We start from the raw sequence: 18,227 nt of genomic DNA on the forward strand, positions 1-18,227 counted from the left end.
CTAATTTTTTGATTTTACTTCATAGTCCATAACCTAAGTCACAGTGTGATCTTCCTACTGTATCCAACAGCTGTACAAAATGACACTGGGCTGGGTTTATTTCAGTTTGCATGACTCAATAATCAGGCCTTCTGTTGAAACAACATTGAGTAAATAAGATCTTATTTTGATACACTAAAATTTTACAAGTGTGTTTCCTTGCCTAGTCTGTGTGATCTTGGTTGGAGCAGAACTCTTGACCCTCACAATGGTGGACATGTGCGAACAGGAGCAAGAAGCCCAGGTACCTGGGTAGTGAAATTCTTCAGAAGCAGAAACAGAGAATCATTATTTTCTGCTATGAATAACAAGGCACTGGCTGATTTCAAAGCTGCTTGTTTCTGTGATTTCATTAAAGGATCAATATTTATAGGGTATTCCCAGTTTTATTGTTAAGGAAGGAATTTCTGGCCCTGATCGTGATTAAGCTGCAGTGAGATGCGTAGCTGTGTGAGTGCTGGGTGAGGGCTCTGTCAGGTCTGTCTGAACATCTTTATGGTTAAATGACCTATTGTTTACCCTCACCCCATCAGCAGCACTAAATTCATAAGGTCACGAAGGCCATCCATGATGTCACTGCATAACACGGTAGCATAGCGGTTAGCATGCCACTTTACAGTCTGGGGCCTTGGAGTTCAGTATTCAGTTCTGGCATCCTCTGAAACCTCGTTTGTAGGTTCCTTCCCATGTGCGCGTGGATTTCCTCCGGGTGCTCTGGTTACCTCCCACAGCTCAAAGACGTACTGGTTAGCAGGTTAATCTGTCATTGTAAATTGTCCTGTGATTAGGCTGGGGTTAAATTGGTGGATTACTAGGCAGCGCAGCTTAAAGGGTTGGAAAGGCTTATTATGCACCAAGCCTCAAAGCAAAAGGGGGGGGTGGGTTGGTGGAGCACCGAAATAAAAAGAAGTTGGACACCCAAATATTTCATCATATTAGAGTAATGTGTGTTTGAACTGATAAGCAGAAGGTGAAAAGGGTATTAAAACTAAATTAGTGAACCTTTATGTTATGATAACTTATTTATAGACTATTTTTCATACAGACAATACAACTTTTCAAAAAAACATTGAAGTCATGTCTGATGCTGTGCTTTTAAAGTAAGTTTCCCTTACCTTGACTTTCATGTCTAAATCTGTTAGTACCATGAAGAACTCATTCTGAGATAACCCATATTCCTTGCGAAGTTCAGTGATGATATCTTGACCCAGGTCATTGTATCTTATATCTTTCACTGGCTTTTCATTATCTTAAGATAATAAAACATATTACTAAAGTTAATACATTTATAAATAAACTTCATCCTTACACAAAAGAAATTGTTAATATTACAGAATATTGGATATGAATAAACTACTCACTGAATAAGAGAGTCTGGAGCATTTTCAGCATTATTCATTTTAACAATATCTCACACATATTGGGCATGGCATTCACACTCTATTGATTGGTAAAAATAAGCAGACTCTGTCGGCTACCATATTAGGGATTTCAGTTGGTCAGCATGATCTGAACTCGTCAGGTGTTCATGTTTGCTGGAACAAGGACTATATCTTTTAGAGATTTGCCTCATCGAGACCGGAATTAGTTTGTGCTTTGGGGACAAGCTTACTTATTCGGTGCTGAGCAGCCAGACTCCTGAAAACTCATTGGAGAAAGTTTTCTGAACTAAAATGCAGGTCATCTCCACTGCGGCGATTGTGAAGTTGCTAGCTAAAGAAGATTGTTGACTTTAAATGCACTTGTGAATTTTATAGTGATCATAATCTCTAATGGCTAAATCTTCCTGTTCTTGGACCCCCTCAATTTCCATTTTCTCCTTGCTTTATATGTTCAGTTCTGACAAAGACTTCAGAAACCAAAGGTAGAGCAACACAAGATGTGGGAAGAACTCAGTAAATCAGGCAGCATCTACGAAGGGAATAAACAGTCAACGTTTCAGGCCGAGACCCTTCAGCAGGACTGAAAAGGATGAACAAGGAGAGATAATATACTGGCAAACATTAGAAAATGGTTGACAGAAACAGTGTTGAAGAATGAATGGGTCTTTTTGGAGCATCATGTGGTAATCCCAGGAGTCAATGCCTGAGCCTCTGCTTTCATTCTTTTTTCCCAGTTTTGTTTGTGGAAAATGAATAATACTTCAGAGTTTGCTGAAAATAAGAAACTGGGTGGGATTGAGAGTTGTGAAGAGGATGCAAAAAGCTTTTACGCCAATTTAGAAAATTGAGCGAGCAGGCAAATAATGGTAGATTTATTTTCAAGTGAATAAATTTGAAGTTATCCACTTTGGAAGGACATACATGAAGAACAGTGTCATTTTAATGATGGTAGACTAGGAAATGTTAATGTTTCAGGAGATATGAGTGTCTTTCTACACCAGTCACTAAAAGCAAACACATGGGTGCTGCAAGCAATTAAGAAGGTAAATGTAATATTGTTTTAAGTATAGAAACACACTACAATTATATAAGCTCTGGTGAGAGTACATCTGATGTATTGTGACCTTTTAACTCCTTACACCTTTCTCTTTGCCAGATAAGGAGTAAAGCAAAGACTCATTAGACTGAGTCCTGGAATGGCAGATTTGTTAAGTAAGTAAAGATTGACTCAAATGGTTGGCTATACACCAGAATTTAGGAAAATGAAAGAAGATCTCATTGAAATGTACAAACTTCTGACAGGGCTTGATAGATTGGGCTCGGAGAGGATGTTTCCCTGGTCTGTGAATCTAGAACCAAGCAATAAGGGATAAGGCATTTGCTGGTGAACTTTTGGAATTCTTTGCCACAGAAAGTTGTGGAGACCAAGTCACTGAATATGCTTAAGTTGTAAACAGACTGTTAAAGACACAAAATGAATGGAGGGATTTGGGAGGAATTTCACATTGAGACAGCCACACCATAATGAATTGCGGAGAACAATTAAAGAGCCAAATGATTTACTCATGCTGCCATTCTCCAAGATTTTATGTTATATTTTGTTTGTTCATAGAAAGTCCCACTCACATTTTTTCTCTTTGTCTAACCAACCTTTGCTTTAACCAAGGCCCATCCAGGTAGGAGTAGCGAGTGCCAAATAAAATGTAACTGAAGCCAGCAAAGGCATCCAGAAACTTGTGCATCCAACAGTATCCAGTATACTGTGCCCTTTTACCAGCACGGATATGATCCACCCATTAAAGGTACTATATATACATTAAGTAGCCATGTTAAACAAGATACACACCATTGGCTCTCTTGTTTCTGCCATAATGCGGAGCTTCACTATAGCTGAGTAGGCACACAGGCAGGAATAACAAAGTGTATATGTGGCTCCACATATGAGGTGCTGCTCTGACTTTTGGAGAAACCTGCGGCAAGCATAATACAGGGCAAAACTGCACATCACTCACAGCAGTGGCATTAGTCTAACACCGGTACAATAATGCACAAAGTGCTAAACATCTTAGCCATCAATCTAAGTTATGGAAGACATTCTGGAGATGATTTTACAAAGGGAAGGAAAAGGAAGGATGAAATACTGACCCATTTGGTAATGATCAATTTTAATCGTGCTGTTACTCAAAGGCCCGAAAATGGTGATAATTGAGATTTTTCTTAATGCCATTTCACAGACGTGCTCTAAATATTCATCTCGCTGCTGGTCGTACATGTTGTTTTGCTCATTTGGAGAGGTGATAAGCTATGGGTAAGAAGATCATATTGGAAAAGTTAATGTTCTACATGCCAATTGTCTGAAATAAAATATTATTTTCATTCATATTATGCCTTTTACTTATCCATCATAATTCAGCAGATTTCCAATACAATAATCCTCCAATAAACAGCCAATTCTGATTTCACAAAGATTGCAGTAAAGTTGTGGTTCATTAATGCTTGGAACAGCGTCTTTGAAAGAAGTGTCAAGTATTTGCTAATATTTGATTAGCAGTCATATATTAACAAATTGATATTGATTGAAGGCAACTCAGCTAAAAGAGTTCAGTATGATCACTCTGGACTCATTGAGCGTTGTTAAAATTTAACAAAGATACAAAAGAAAGCCTGCTGCTAATATTTATACTCAATTCTTTGAATTCTGTCAAGCTGCTAAGGCTTGATGGAGTCCAAATGTGAGTGAGATAAATACCAGAACATTATATTAGTGCTAAGGGAATTGATAATTTGAATAACAAAACTTAGCAGCTATAGTAAGATCTGCAGAACAATAAATCAGCAGTGAAAGTCAAGTTGATGCCATGTATAAGTTGAGTGGTATATGGACAGAAAGGTGTTAGAAAAGCTGAAATTCATGGAGAATGGACGTATCAAAGAAGCTTTAAAACAGCTGAGCCTGGAGGTGACTGTGGTGTGCATAAGTCAGACTATTTGCTGAATCTGGCAACAGAACAAGGGTTAATTTGAATGTTTATCAAGGGATGGGAAGTGTGGGGGGGGGGGGCGAACATTTCCTCCAGCAGGATGCTGAGATAATTTCATAAAATCACAGGAAAGAAAGAAGCATGAAGCTCATGTCTATATTGGCCCATTTCCCACCCCTTATTGAGGCCTAGTAAATTATTTCCCTTAACTACCTATCCAATTTCCTTGTAAAAACCCCAATTTGATCACTTCTACAGACATTGAATTCTGAATCATATCCAGGTAGTCTGTTAAAAAAAAAAGCCTTTCCTTCTGTCTCTTTCATAAGTGGTTGTGAATGGTGAGATTCAGCCTGGGAAAATATCTGGAGAGTATCTTGAAACTAATGGGAAAGTAGTTGTTGCTGAATATGTCAAGTATGTCGAAATTAAACTTGGGCATTGAACAAGAGGCCTGAGAGAGAAGCAGTGATAAAGTCCTTGAAACAAGAGGTGAAGAACTGGACATTATTAGCATGAAGATAAAATGCTCTAAATACAGAAAATCTGAAATAATAGAAAATGTTTGAAATATCCAACAGGTCAGGTAGTAATTGTGGAGAAAGGAAGAGTGATAGAGTCTAAAGGGCCCAACTGGTCCATGCCAACCACAGAGTCCTCCCTGCTGGGACTTGCATTTGGCCCATAACACTTCAGGCCCCTTCCTCTCCATATGCATATCCAAATGCCCCCTAAATTTTGGAAATGTACCCCCCTTGACCACTTCCTGTGGCAGCTCATTCCAGGTACTCACTACTCTCTGTGTAACAAAGTTACCTCTCAGGTCTCTTTTAAGTTTCTCTCCTCTTATCTATACCTGTGCCATCTAGCTTCGGACTCCCCAACACAGAAGACAAAGCTGTAATGCCCACCTTATCCATACCTCTCATGATTTTATTAACCTCTAAGGCCACCCTTCATTCTCCTGTGCTCCAGGGAATAAAGATCCAGTTAGCCAACTTCTCCCTCCAGTCCGGACAGCAGCCTCAAATCTCTCAAGCTTGACACTGTCTTCTCTACAACAGGGTGACCAAAATTCTACGCAATACTCCAAGTGCCGCTTCACCATTACTTATATAACAACATAATATCTCTGTTCCTAAGTTCAATACTGCGACTGATGAATGTCAACACTAAAGATCTTCTTCACCACCTTGTCAATTTGCACTGCTGTCTTCAGTAAGCTTTGCACTCATGTTCCTAGGTCCCTCTGCTCCATAACACTCGTCAGTGCCCCTCTGTTCCCCGTACAAATCCTACCCTGGTTTGACTCTCCAAAATACATTACTTCATGCATACCCAAGTTGAAATCCATCTGCCATTCCTTAGCCCATCTCCCTAATTGATCAAGAGCTCCCTGTAATTCATTTTAACCTGCTTCAGTATCAAGACCACTCCTAATTTTGTATCATATACAAACTCTAATCATGCCACGTACGCTTACATCCAAATCATTTACATAAACAACGAATAACAGTTAACAGAGGTCTCTGGGTCAGCCCACTAGTCACTGGCCTCTAGTTGATGAATCAACCTTCAACCATCGCTCTCTGTTTCCAATCATTAAGTCAATTCTAAGAAACACCTCACTAGCTCTCCAAGAATCCCATGTGGCCTAACCTTCCAGATCAGCATGCTGTGGGAGTTGTCAAAGGCCTTATTAAAATCCAGATAGATAATATCCACTGCCCTACTTTCATCAACTTAGTACCTCTTTAAAAAAGCTCCACAATATTTGTCAGACATGACCTTCCACACATAAAACCATGCTGACTATTTTTGATCAGGCCTTGATTATCCAGGTGACGGTAGATCCTGTCCCTGAGACTTCCTTCCAGTAACATACTTACAATTGAAGACAGACTCGCTGGCCTGTAGTTCCCTGGCCGGTCCTTGATACCTTTCTTGAACAATGGAACAACCATTAGTCCCGCTCCAGTCTTCTGGAGCTTCACCAGCGGCAAATGACAGCAAATATATCTGCAATTTCTTCCCTGGCCTCCCAGTTCTTGGGGATGCTCTCCTTCAGGGCTGCAACTACCTCCTACTTCATTATACGCATACTTACTACCCTGATTTCTTTGGCATCCAGGATATTCCCCTCAGTAAACAGAGTCAAAACTTACTGAAATGCAGTTGCCTGGAAATGTTATCTTCATTTCTCTCTCCACGATTTTTACCTATATTCCTAAATATTTCAGGTATGTATTATTTTTCATTTTACGGCATCAATGATATCTGTGGAAGCTGACTGTCTGTCTACTAATAATGTATCTGAGGAATAGAAGGAAATTAAGATAGTTTTGGGGAGATTAAAAAGCACTCAATATGATCCAGTCAGATCTGGTGATCAATGTATAAAGCAGTGTGACAGCAGATAGGCTCAAATCTGAACCCTAGGGCTTGAGATGGCAAACCTGCCTGTTCATATCACACAGAAAGAGTTGAAGTGGGAAGAATTACACTAAGACTAAAAAATGCTTGTTGTATGCTGCCCCTGTGATGCAGTTCTAATGAACAGCATATTAAATAAGCTGGGTATGATAAGTTTATCAATTAGATCATCTGGTGTTCATATTTGACCAATTTCTTCTCTCAGCTTAGTGTCAGACAACAATGTGTTAAAATAACATAATAACTTGGCACAGTTCTAGTCAGCAACTTATCTCTATGATTCATTGGTCTTGCATCAATAAATATGTTACAGCTGGAAATTTGGAAAGGAGCTGAGGTGGCAGCCTGTCAGATCAAGTATTAATTAAAGCTAAATTTACTCACTGGTGCTGACAGCTTTTCTCCCAATGCTTTTAATAATCTGAATTCCAGGATTTAATTGGTTCAAACAAATTATTAATACTGCATGCATGTGGGTCACAACACTGCTGTTATTCTTTTGTAGCTGTTAGGCTTTCATTTGCACATTGTCAACAGCACTTAGGTGTTTTACACCAAACTGAACAAAACTTCCAAGACCCACAGTGGAGAACATCACTGCAGTGGAAAACATTCCACCAAACGGCAATATCCTGCCCGGGGCCCTGCGGTATTTGTGACATGAGATGTTGAATGTTAGTGCTGAGCTGCAGAAGTTTCCATTTTACTGTCAGTATTAAGTATTTCCAAAGCAGCTTAAAACTGAGAAAAAACTTCCGTACTCTATCAAGTGCTGAGCTACAAGCTAACCTCAGAGAAACATTCCCTGCAGTGACCATCAAATGTCTCATCTAAGTTATTTGAAGATAATTTGTATTTATGAATGAGGCATATCTTCTACAGAGATCCAGCTACAGACATCAGCTGGGTGCCCAACTCCCAGTACATCAAAATGGCAGCATGTAATGTTGGCAGTGAATCACGACATGCATAAAACGATATTTGCAGGAGAACTCTGACAACCCCAGATCCACCAGCTGCCAAAGCCCTTAAAACAACCCATTCTATCCACTCATTTGAATGGTACTTGCTCTTGGTTGAATTGGCACAGCTTGAGAGGGAAGATTAACAATAAGACGGCTGAGGAGTCTGCTGAAATTCATAGATGCATTTGGAGCCCACTGGAGCACCACAGGGACACCTGGCCTCCACCTACCTTCAGACTAGACTCCTGAGCTTAGATGAGGAAACATGGGACTGTCTGGTATAAGCTTGTCAATTTTATTTGATACAGGATTCCTGTCACTACAACTGTCTCAATGAGATGTCATTATAGAGAAATTTCTTTGAAATAAATAATTAATGTGTCACTGAAGGGAGGTTTACATTCCTAATTTCCCCCAACACTTTACATTTCTCAGGTCCATTGTGTAGGTCCTTCATTACACCAATAAGCTAGACTGGTGTAGATGTTGATCACATCCACAGTTGGAATGATCCTAGTGTCTCAAATGAGGCTGATGGTAGAACCAGGACCGAATAGCTTATAGTGTTGCTTGCTTATCATTGACGGCTGAGGGGAGAGACAAATGATGGACAGATGGAGCCAGGTGGGATGATTTGTGAGGGCTGTTGTGACAAAGACTGGTAGGTGATAGGCGGAAGCAGATAAGGGAGTGATGATGGGCAGATGGAAACAGTTGGGAGAGGGTGATGAGTCTAGGTAATGAGGGCAGGTGAGGAATGGAAAAGGTAAACAAAGGAGGAGGGGACTTGGGTGAATTGGTGAGAGAGGGGAAGGAACACAAGTGAAACTTCAAATAAGAGTAAATTGTAAGCACCTGCTTGACAATGGGTAAGATTGAGAATAATTGCAAAATGGGCTACGCATTGAGAAATTCAATGTTCCTACCATTGGCCTGTAGGGTATCCAAACACAGTATGAGATACTGTCCTCAGACGAGGAGGCAGAAGGCAGACAGGGTGATGTGAATATGGGAAAGGAGTTGAAATAACAGGCAACCAGGAGCTCTAGGTGGTTATTACAGACTTACTGCAGACGCTCTGCAAAATGATTATCTTGGCCAAAGGCTTCCATCATTTTTGGAGATAGGGAAAGGGCTAATCTCAGCTAATTGTTTGTTATGTCTTGAATTACTGAGTTGGAATGCCTTTGCAATTATAATAATAATCTTATCCATTGTCATGGCAGGTGCTCATGATCCACTCTTAATAGAATTACTCCTGTCTGTGCTCATCTAAATCAGTTAATACAGCTTCCTATTCCCTTCCACCTCAATGACTTCTTCAGTCTCCCAATAAATAGGTCTGTGCTTTATCGTGTACCTACCCTTTATAGTAGCAATCACAACAGAAACTTCTTTACCTTCTGTGGACTTTTGGTTGATACGTCATATTGATCTCCTTTCATTACACTCCTTTCAACAAGTACAAACACTCTCTGTATTCACTCCTTCAAATCTTTTATGTCACCCTGTCATACCACTCATCCGTCTGTTGTCAAGAGTAAAGAGCCTCAGCTTGTTCATTATTTCCCGATATATATACATATATCCTCTGGTATCATCCTTGAAGATATTCTCATTACTCTCTGCACATTTTTCATGAGCTAAAACAGTGTGATTCAAATGGAACATTGTAGCTGAGATGATCCCAGAAACTAAATACAGAAGAGAACCCATTACATCCAGGCTAGTCTCAAAGGAGCATCTTAGCCTAATCTCATCTTTGGCATTTATTCTGTAGCTCTGGAGGTCAGTACTTTTCAAGAACACCATCAATAATGAGATTTTCTGCTCCTATCAACCTTTAAGGCAGTGATTAACAGACCAACCACCTTCTGGATGAAAATACCCTTTTCCTCATCTCCCCTCCAAACTGATTACTTCAAATCTATGCCCGCTGGCTTTTAAACCCCCTGCTAGGGGAAGTAACTTCTTCATTCTATCAAGGTCTCCCAGAATTTGATACTCCTCAATGTTATCTCCTCCAAGTCTTCTGTGTTCCAAAGGAAATACCAAGCTAAATCTTTTCTCACAAGCTACGGTACATTTTCCAGTCCAGGCAGCAATATCCCTATGCCGTGTCTTGTAATGTGATGACTGGAGCTCAATGCAGTTCCCAAGGTGAGGACAAACTCGTGCTCTATGTTATTTCTCTGGCATACACTTATATTCTATGTCTCAGTTCTTAAAAAAGTAAAGCATTTCTTTTGAACCACTTTATTGACCTGTTCTGCTATTTAAATGACCTATAGATTTACTCTCCATAGTCCCTCTGCTCCTTTTCAGTGCCTTCGATCTATTGTGTGTCCCCTTGTCAAGGGGCAAAATCCAAAATGCTTTACTCTTCACCACTCTCAAATGAATTATTTTTTACCAATTGAACACATTTCAGGAGACACAAGAGATTCTGGAACAACAGAACAACAGGCTACTGGGAAAACTCAGCAGGTCAGGCAGTATCTGTAGAGGAAAATGGACAGTCAATGTTTTGGTTCAGGACACATGATCCAGACTGAAATAGTAGGGAGGAGTTAGCCCATATAAAGAGGTGAGGTGAAGGAGTGGAACATGAGATAGGTGAGGAAGGGTTATTGGCAGATAGAAGACTGACGGGTGGAAATAGTGACAGAGGCTGAGATGTGATAGGTGGAGGCAATAAAGGTCTGGAAATGATAGGAAAAAGTAGGTGGAGCATGAAACCAAGGTGGGGTGGGGATATCTGCCCAGTTATGTCTTACCGCTGTCCAAGGTCTCCTCACTGTCAACCACGAGTAATATTTGAATTGTCTGCAAACTGCATTGTCATGACCCTTACACTTAAGATAAATCATTACTTTATATTACAAAAAGAGGCCAAGTACTAAGCTCCACGGATCCCCAGTAGTAACAACTATCCAGCCACAAAACTAACTTTGTCATTCTCCCTCCAACCATGGGTTTTCATCCTTTGATAGCATGCCCAGTGGGATCTTGACAAAAGCCTGCTAAAATCCATGTCATTAATTACATGCTCAAAAAAATTCAATTGTTAGCCAGAAATAAACTTCCAATAAGCAAAGCACACTGACTGTCCTTGATTAATCTCCATCTTTCTACGTGGTTTAAAAGGTTACACATTCTATTGAAACTTATTCCAGTAATTTGTTCACCACCAAAGTTAATTAACTAACCTGTGATGACTGATTTTATCTCTTCCTCCCTTTCTAAGCAATGGCACAATATTAACATTCCTCTAAGCCTTTGGCACCACTCCTGAAGCCAAGAAGATAAAGTCCCAAGTCTCTGCAATTTCCTCCTTTGCTTCTTTTAACATGCTAAAAATATTCATCCAACCTGACACATATCTATTTTCAAAGAAACCAAATATTTCCAATTTATCACACCTTCACAGTTCAGCTTCAGCATCTATATAACCGGCCTCTTTTGTGAAGACAGACATAAGGCATTAATTGAGAACCTTATCCACATTCTCTACCTCCAAGCCTTACGTGTTTTGCCTTCCTTCGTTATTCGCTGTTTATTAAATATAAAAAAAAATTCTAGATTTCCTTTTGATTTTACCTGCTGGTACTTTTCCCCGATCATCTGACATACATAACAAACTCTTATATATACCAGCAGGTATTTGACTTGCAAACAAAAGAAGGAAACCTGCCTGATTTTCCTCCCCACCATCTCATATACCAGACACTGAATTGGGCGCCAGGGTAGTGTAGCGGTTAGCACAACGCTATTACAGCTCGGGGCATCAGAGTTCAGAGTTCAATTCCTATATAACTGTATGGAGTCTGTATTCCCACCCCGTGGATTACGTGCTTTTTTCCCCTGAGTACTCCGGTTTCCTCCCCAGTCCAAAGACGTACCAGGTAGGTTAATCAGTCATTGTGAATTGTCCCCTGATTAGGTCAGGGTTCAATTGGTGTCTTTGGGGGTTGCGGGGTGGTGCAGCCAGAAGGGTTTACTCTGCACTGTGTCTCTAAATAAAATAAATAAATTCACCCTGGATAAATCTAAGCATAAACCTGTCTTTGTTTGGTCTGTATAGCTTAAGCATTTACACACTAACCACCAGGGAACCACTTATATGTGATTATTACTGTATCCATATTACATCTAATAATCAGTGGTTCATTTTCTACACCAGTAATTTACTCCACTAATGGTGCCTTATGAAGATCAGTCACTGACTTCAAGCAGTTCTCCTACATCCTGCCGCACTGATCCAGTCTGACCATCAATTTGAGATCTCAGTTTGAAATATTTAATAGCTCAAATGGCAGTGTATGAATTATAATTCTAAATTAAATATGTGTAACAGATGAATTAAAATATTGAATTTAATTAAAATGATAATGATTGAGACATACTGCAGCTTTGAATCTCACTGGATTGAGTTTCCCAGGCTACAGTATGAAAATTAGTTTGTTTATGGAAGAGATATCATCTTGCACATAAACCACATACTTTGTTTGTGTTTTTCTAATGTATTATCCTGAAATTTACAAAATTAGCAGGCTCTGATTCTGAATGTTTTAAAAATCCATCTTCTGTTAGGAGTTCAAAGGTTAACCCATACAACATCAGATTCAGTCCCAAGTCTCTGCTACATATAAGCAACATAAACAGTTCAAAAACTTTGTTCTGAAATGTAACTTTTCAAGTATTATAGTACTGGCACCTCTCCATGTATCTTTTTTGACTGTGAATGACTTTGTGACCAGACCAGGCATTAAGTAGATATATCAAGACTTCCTTTTGGTGAGCTACCAATTGTAACACTCTCTGTACCTTTTCATTATAATTTCCTAGTAAAGCTTATTTGTTTGTCAGGCCCAAGGATGGACTGGAGTTCAGGTCACTCTCTATGAAGTTTACCTGCCTCAGTGCTGAACTGGCCCCGTGGCTGTAGCCTGTAGCCATCAGGCTCCTGGACCGGCTGCAACGCTGAATTGGCCCCATGGCTGTGGACTCACTCTCAGGGACTCTGCAGTTCATGCTCTGTGTCTTATTCTGCACACTGGGTGTTTAATGGTCTTTGTTGTGTGGGCTTTTTTATGGGTTCTATTGTGTTTCTTTGTTTTGCAGCTGCTTGCAAGATGAATCTTAAGGTTGTACATAGTAAAAATACTTTGGTAATAAATATTAGCTTTCATTCGTAAGGCCAGTGATGTTGTGGGGATGGAACTGGACTCTCTCACGGTGGTGTCTGAAAAGAGGATGCTGTCGAAGTTGCATGCCATCTTGGTCAATGTCTCCCATCCACTACATAATGTACTGGTTGGGCACAGGAGTACATTCAGCCAGAGACTCATTCCTCCAAGATGCAGCACTGAGCGTCATAGGAAGTCATTCCTGCCTGTGGCCATCAAACTTTACAACTCCTCCCTTGGAGGGTTAGACATCCTGAGACAATAGGCTAGTCCTGGACTTATTTCATAATTTACTGGCATAATTTACATATTACTATTTAACTATTTATGGTTCTATTACTATTTATTATTTATGGTGCAACTGTAACAAAAACCAATTTCCCCCAGGATCAATAAAGTATGACTATGACTATGCTTTGAACTTTTGAACCGGATTGCAGCTTATTGTTTTCTAATGAAACATCATCAACCTGAATCATTAATTGTGTTTTATTTTCCTGAGACACTGACTAACCTGCTAAATATTTCCAGTATTGTCTTTTTCTTAAGAAATTTTCAGTATCAGCAGTATTTTAATTTTGCAGCCATTTAAAAAAATTCTTAGAGGAACTATCATAATATTGGACTGTAGCTTTGTTAACTAGGTTCATGTTCATTGATGTTTAAAAGCTAATAGGTATTTGAAGGATTTTATTGTTCCTAACACAATCTAAAATGTTGACCGTAACTGAACAATTAGACACACAGGATTGTGTTGAGAAATATGGGACCAAAACCTGTTGGAGACACTAAAGAGCTAACCAGCAGTTTCTCTTCCTATGGTCCCTGGTAACTCATAAAAACAGGTCAATCGAAATTTTGGTGCATAATTTTTCTTTAAAATAGCAAAGTCCCTTGAGTAAATATTGCTCTTTTCTTGCTTTTCCCTTCAATTGAGTAATGATCAAGTTCAACACTCGGAAACTACTGAGTGTTATAGGATGGGATTTCTATTGTTTGTTATTATCAAATATTTATTGTTCATTAGTCATTACTATATGCAACCCTTTCAAAAAACATAATGGGGCATGTTTTTAATGTTTGTTTTTGTTCTTGGCTTTGGGACCATGAAGTGAAATATATTCCCACTTTGAGAAATACTAATCTGCCACTTGTATAAAATATCATTATGGTAAAAATTATGGCTACTCATCCTTGTCATTAACAAGGACAACATCACTTCAACAGTTGGAACACTTACTACTAGTCGTCGCCTATTTTCATAGTAGCCGAGAACAGATGCCAGTGACTTTGTGGTTCCTGGAATCTTCTTAGGTTGTTTAAAAACTCCTTTCTTGATGGTCTTCTTGGGTTTTTTATTATTGTGACTAATTTCCTTTGCAGGCTTAGTTTTCAGTGAGAGTTTGTCTTTCTTCCCTGGTTTTTTATTCTTCACAGACTTCTTCTTCTTCTTTTCAGTCTTGACTGGTTTTCTAGATTTTTTCTGCTCCTTCTTGCCTTTTTGAGGACTACGTTCCACTTCGAGTATTTGCCTGGTGTTTGAGGATGAGCCTTTCTCAGGCTGATATTTATCCTCGTATTCATTTGTTAGGATTTTATTATTTGTAGTTTTTGATTTTGGTGGCTTGACTTTGGTAGGCTTGCGCTGGCCAGGTGCCACTGATACGCCCTTCTGGTGATAATTCCCCTCTTTTTTGTCTGTCTCACTGTACTTCTGTCTAGTGGCCTGTACTTTTGTATAATCTGGCCTTGCAGTTGTTGTTCCTCGGCTGGGCTTCTGTGGTGATTTGCTGCCACCAGGGAGACTCCCATCTCTGTGTGAGTTAGCCTCAGTTGTAGTTGTTGAAGGAATTTCAGCTACTAATGCAGGTTTGTGAAATCTCGGCGGAGAGGGGGAAAATACGAGAGGAGATCTAGTGAAGGACTGTCTCTCAGTGAAAGGCACAGTGGTGGGAGTGGCAGTGGTTGTGATAGTCTTTCTGGTGGTGCTGGTAGTTGTGGGAGCTGTTCTGGGCACAGCAGTCGTCCTAACCATCTTAGAACCCCCATGTGTGTTTAATGATATCCTGATGGGCCTCCTCACTGTAGGCTTTTTCTTTTTCTCCAGCATTCTTTCTTTAGTATCCTTTGGAACCGTCACCTCAGTATTCTCACCCTTTGGCGTTGGCCTGGGCTGCTCCATTTTCCACGCCCCTCCTTCATCAGCTCTAACCACCTGCCCTTCTACGCCAGCTTCCTTACACTTCTGTACAAAGCCTTTCTGCCTGAGCTTCTCGATTTTCCGAACGGGACCCTGGTCAATGACCTCGTACATTGCCTCCAGTCTCACTGGGTAAGGGTACGTTTCTTCCAACTGCAGATTCTTCTTCAGTAAGACCATGCTAAATTTACCTCGCTCTAGTTTCAGGAAGTCCAGAAGTTTGAGAACGGTCTTTGCGTCCACGGATTGCTCCAGGATCCTTCCCTCGCTGCTGATCTTCCTGACTTTTCCGGCCACCTCGCCCTCCTGGTGGAAAAGCACCAGTTGGGTGATATGCCTCTCCGCCAGCTCGCAGTAGATGTCGTCCTTGAGGAGGCTGAGCATGAGCCTGTAGTAACCGTCCGAGGAGTGGGGAGCCGAGATAACCCACAGCCGTTGCTTGCCCACCATCTCTGAGAGCAGGCTGGGAGTGCCCACAGCGGGGACGCGAGCCACCCGGCTCTGTGCCGCTCTGCTCGTGTCTCGGACCATCCCCGCACGGGACCTTCTGACGGCGATGCCGGGGTTTCGGCTCCGTGCAGCCAGTAACCTGCTATAGCCTCCGTGTCGCGTAGCCCTGCGTACGATAGCGGGACCTTCCGGCTGTGGAGTCCTGCGCGGCCCCCGAGCTCCGCCGGCGGGTCTCAGCTGCCTCCGTCTCCCCAGTGCCGACAACGTGCCGTAGTCACACAGCAGCCAGAGCAGTAGCAGCAGCAGCGGGGCGAGCGGCCGAAAGCCGGCGACCCTCATCTTCCCGCCACCCACTGGTTTACGTTCCGCAGCCGCTCACCTGCTCCTACACCGGCACACAGTCGGGTCAGCCCCGGGCGGCGGTCTGTACCGAGATCCCGTCAAACTCCGCTCGAAACCGCCGGGGGCAAGTGCTGGCGCCCTCCACCCTCTCACAGCCCTACTACTGCGGGATAGCAGGGCTCATCTCCTGCCAGGGATCATTCCAGTTCCTTCAACCCAGAGGCGGGCTCGGCGAGAGCGAGGTGAACCATCTCCCCCCACCCACCCGCGGAATCGCGGCAACAAAAGGCAGCGGAAGGCCGCGCTTGCCTGCGGCAGACGGCTCTCACTGTGGCGCTCCTTTCTGTCAGCTGCAGGAGTCGGATGCCGGACACTCGCGCTCATTCTTCTCCTCCTTGCCCGCTGGCTTTCTGGACGTCATTCGAGCTGCCTCTCTCCGGCGTTTCCAAGGAAAGTTAAGACAAGTAGCGAGGCTCCCTCACTCCGATTTCTGATCTAGGGAGATTCAGGGTGAGTGAGCGAGCGGAGGGAAGCGAGTGATATCCCTGTTTTTACCCTTTTCTGGCTATTTTGTCTGGCGAAGCGTAGAGGGGTCCCGGCCCACACCGCCGCCCTCACAAAGCACAAGCTCGGCCACTCGCTCCAGGCTCCAGACAGTCTCAAGTTGAACGCCGCCTCCCACCCGCAACTCCACACGGGACGCCTCAGTTCCCAGCCCACGGGACAAGGGTGATTTGTACCTGGGACTCCTCTAACGCACCAGCCGGCACCCCTTCTGCAACATTACTACAGGGTTACTGCCTGGGATCAATTAAATACAAAAACCGTCGTTATCTGAGAGGTATCTGCCATTGCCTCTTGGTCTCTAGATGTTGTATCCCCTTCCTTTCATTTCTTACGGTTTCGATATGCAACTCTGCTCATTAATGCCAAAATGCTTCAAGGATAACTTGTATATTTACACGGAAAACCCCAAAGCACTTCAAGAAAAGTAACAAATAAAAAATTTGATATTAAGCAACAGTGTGATTGTTAACTTTCCCTGATGCAGGGTTCTGACCTGAAAAGACAATTCCCTTCCCCCATAGATATTGCTTGACCGGGTGAGTTCCTCTAGCAGATTGGGTGTTACTCCAGAATCCAGCATCTGCAGTCCTTAGTGTCTACAGAGAAATTTTAACACACGTGAGGGAGGCTTGGTGGAAAGAGCTGTTTTAAAGGAGTATCTTAAACAAGCAGTAAAGGTGCAGAGAGGCATAAGGAGCAACTCCAGAGCTTAACAGTCAAATGATTCCTGTTGGTTAAGTCAGGTGTGTTGGAGGTGTACAGATACACGTGGAAGGTATAGGGCTAGGTGCAAGGGGCAGGTGGTAAAGTTTGAATTCCCATTCTGAGATGTTGGTGTGATTGAGAAACTATGTGGGATTAACCTGTTTGATTCATCCACACCAACTGCCTGTGGCAGTTGCTTCTGTCCACAAAAAGTGACTGGGAACGGAGAGCACTGCACAGTCATTGTGGAGACAGAGTGCTGACTTCACACTGAGAACAGTGTTGTGTGATAATACAATCCTAAGCAGGATAGACACTGAACTGATCTGATAACTTCAAATTGGGCATCCACGGACCATCAGTACTATCAAAGAAGTACATCATTACAATCTGGAACCTCATAACCCACAATAGTCATCACTGCACCATTAGTGTCAAGCCAATGGATCAATGAGGAGACGGGAAGAGCAGCATCAGGCAAACCTATAAATGATGAGTTGCCAGCTTCAATAGAGGAATACAAATGTCCTCGAACATGCAATAGACAGATCAAACCAAAGTTCTCAGTCATACCACACCTAGTGGTAGACAACTGAACAGCTAATAGGAGGAGGAGGCACCAAGACTGCCCCATCCTCCATAGCCAGCTGAAAGTAGCACCCAGTCTTTGTTTGCATGTTCAGCCAGAAGTGCTGGTGAGGTGATCCATTTTGGCTGCTCCCTCCTGGGATATTCACTTAATCCAGTCTTTTATCAATAGACTTTATGTGATGTCGAGAAATGGCTGAGAGCACCGGATACAGCAAAGGCCATAAGTCCAGACAGCATCAAAGGGAAAGTACTCCTACGAGGATGAAATCATGCCCTGCATAGAAGAAGGTGGTTTTTGATCTCCTGAAAACATCTCTGCAAAGTTCCACAGACCAATGTATCAGGCCCAAACATCTTAAGCTATATTTCTTTCATCATAATGT

The 18,227-nt window shown here is 41.9% G+C and overlaps 1 protein-coding gene across 1 annotated transcript in view; it reads right to left on the reverse strand.

Moving 5' to 3' along the window:
* The window catches only part of ccdc80 (coiled-coil domain containing 80), a 42,930-nt gene extending 25,963 nt beyond the window's left edge, over window positions 1-16,967 (reverse strand). The window contains exons 1-3 of the mRNA XM_063050772.1: window positions 14,230-16,967; window positions 3,567-3,723; window positions 1,155-1,288 (exon numbers count right to left, since the gene is read on the reverse strand). Coding sequence (XP_062906842.1) covers window positions 1,155-1,288; window positions 3,567-3,723; window positions 14,230-15,978 — 2,040 coding nt within the window. The 5' untranslated portion in view covers window positions 15,979-16,967. The remainder of the gene's footprint in view (window positions 1-1,154; window positions 1,289-3,566; window positions 3,724-14,229) is intronic.
* Between the last annotated feature and the right edge of the window lie 1,260 nt (window positions 16,968-18,227).

The sequence above is a fragment of the Mobula hypostoma genome, chromosome 6 (genome assembly GCF_963921235.1).
Source record: "Mobula hypostoma chromosome 6, sMobHyp1.1, whole genome shotgun sequence".
Lineage (NCBI taxonomy): Eukaryota > Metazoa > Chordata > Chondrichthyes > Myliobatiformes > Myliobatidae > Mobula > Mobula hypostoma.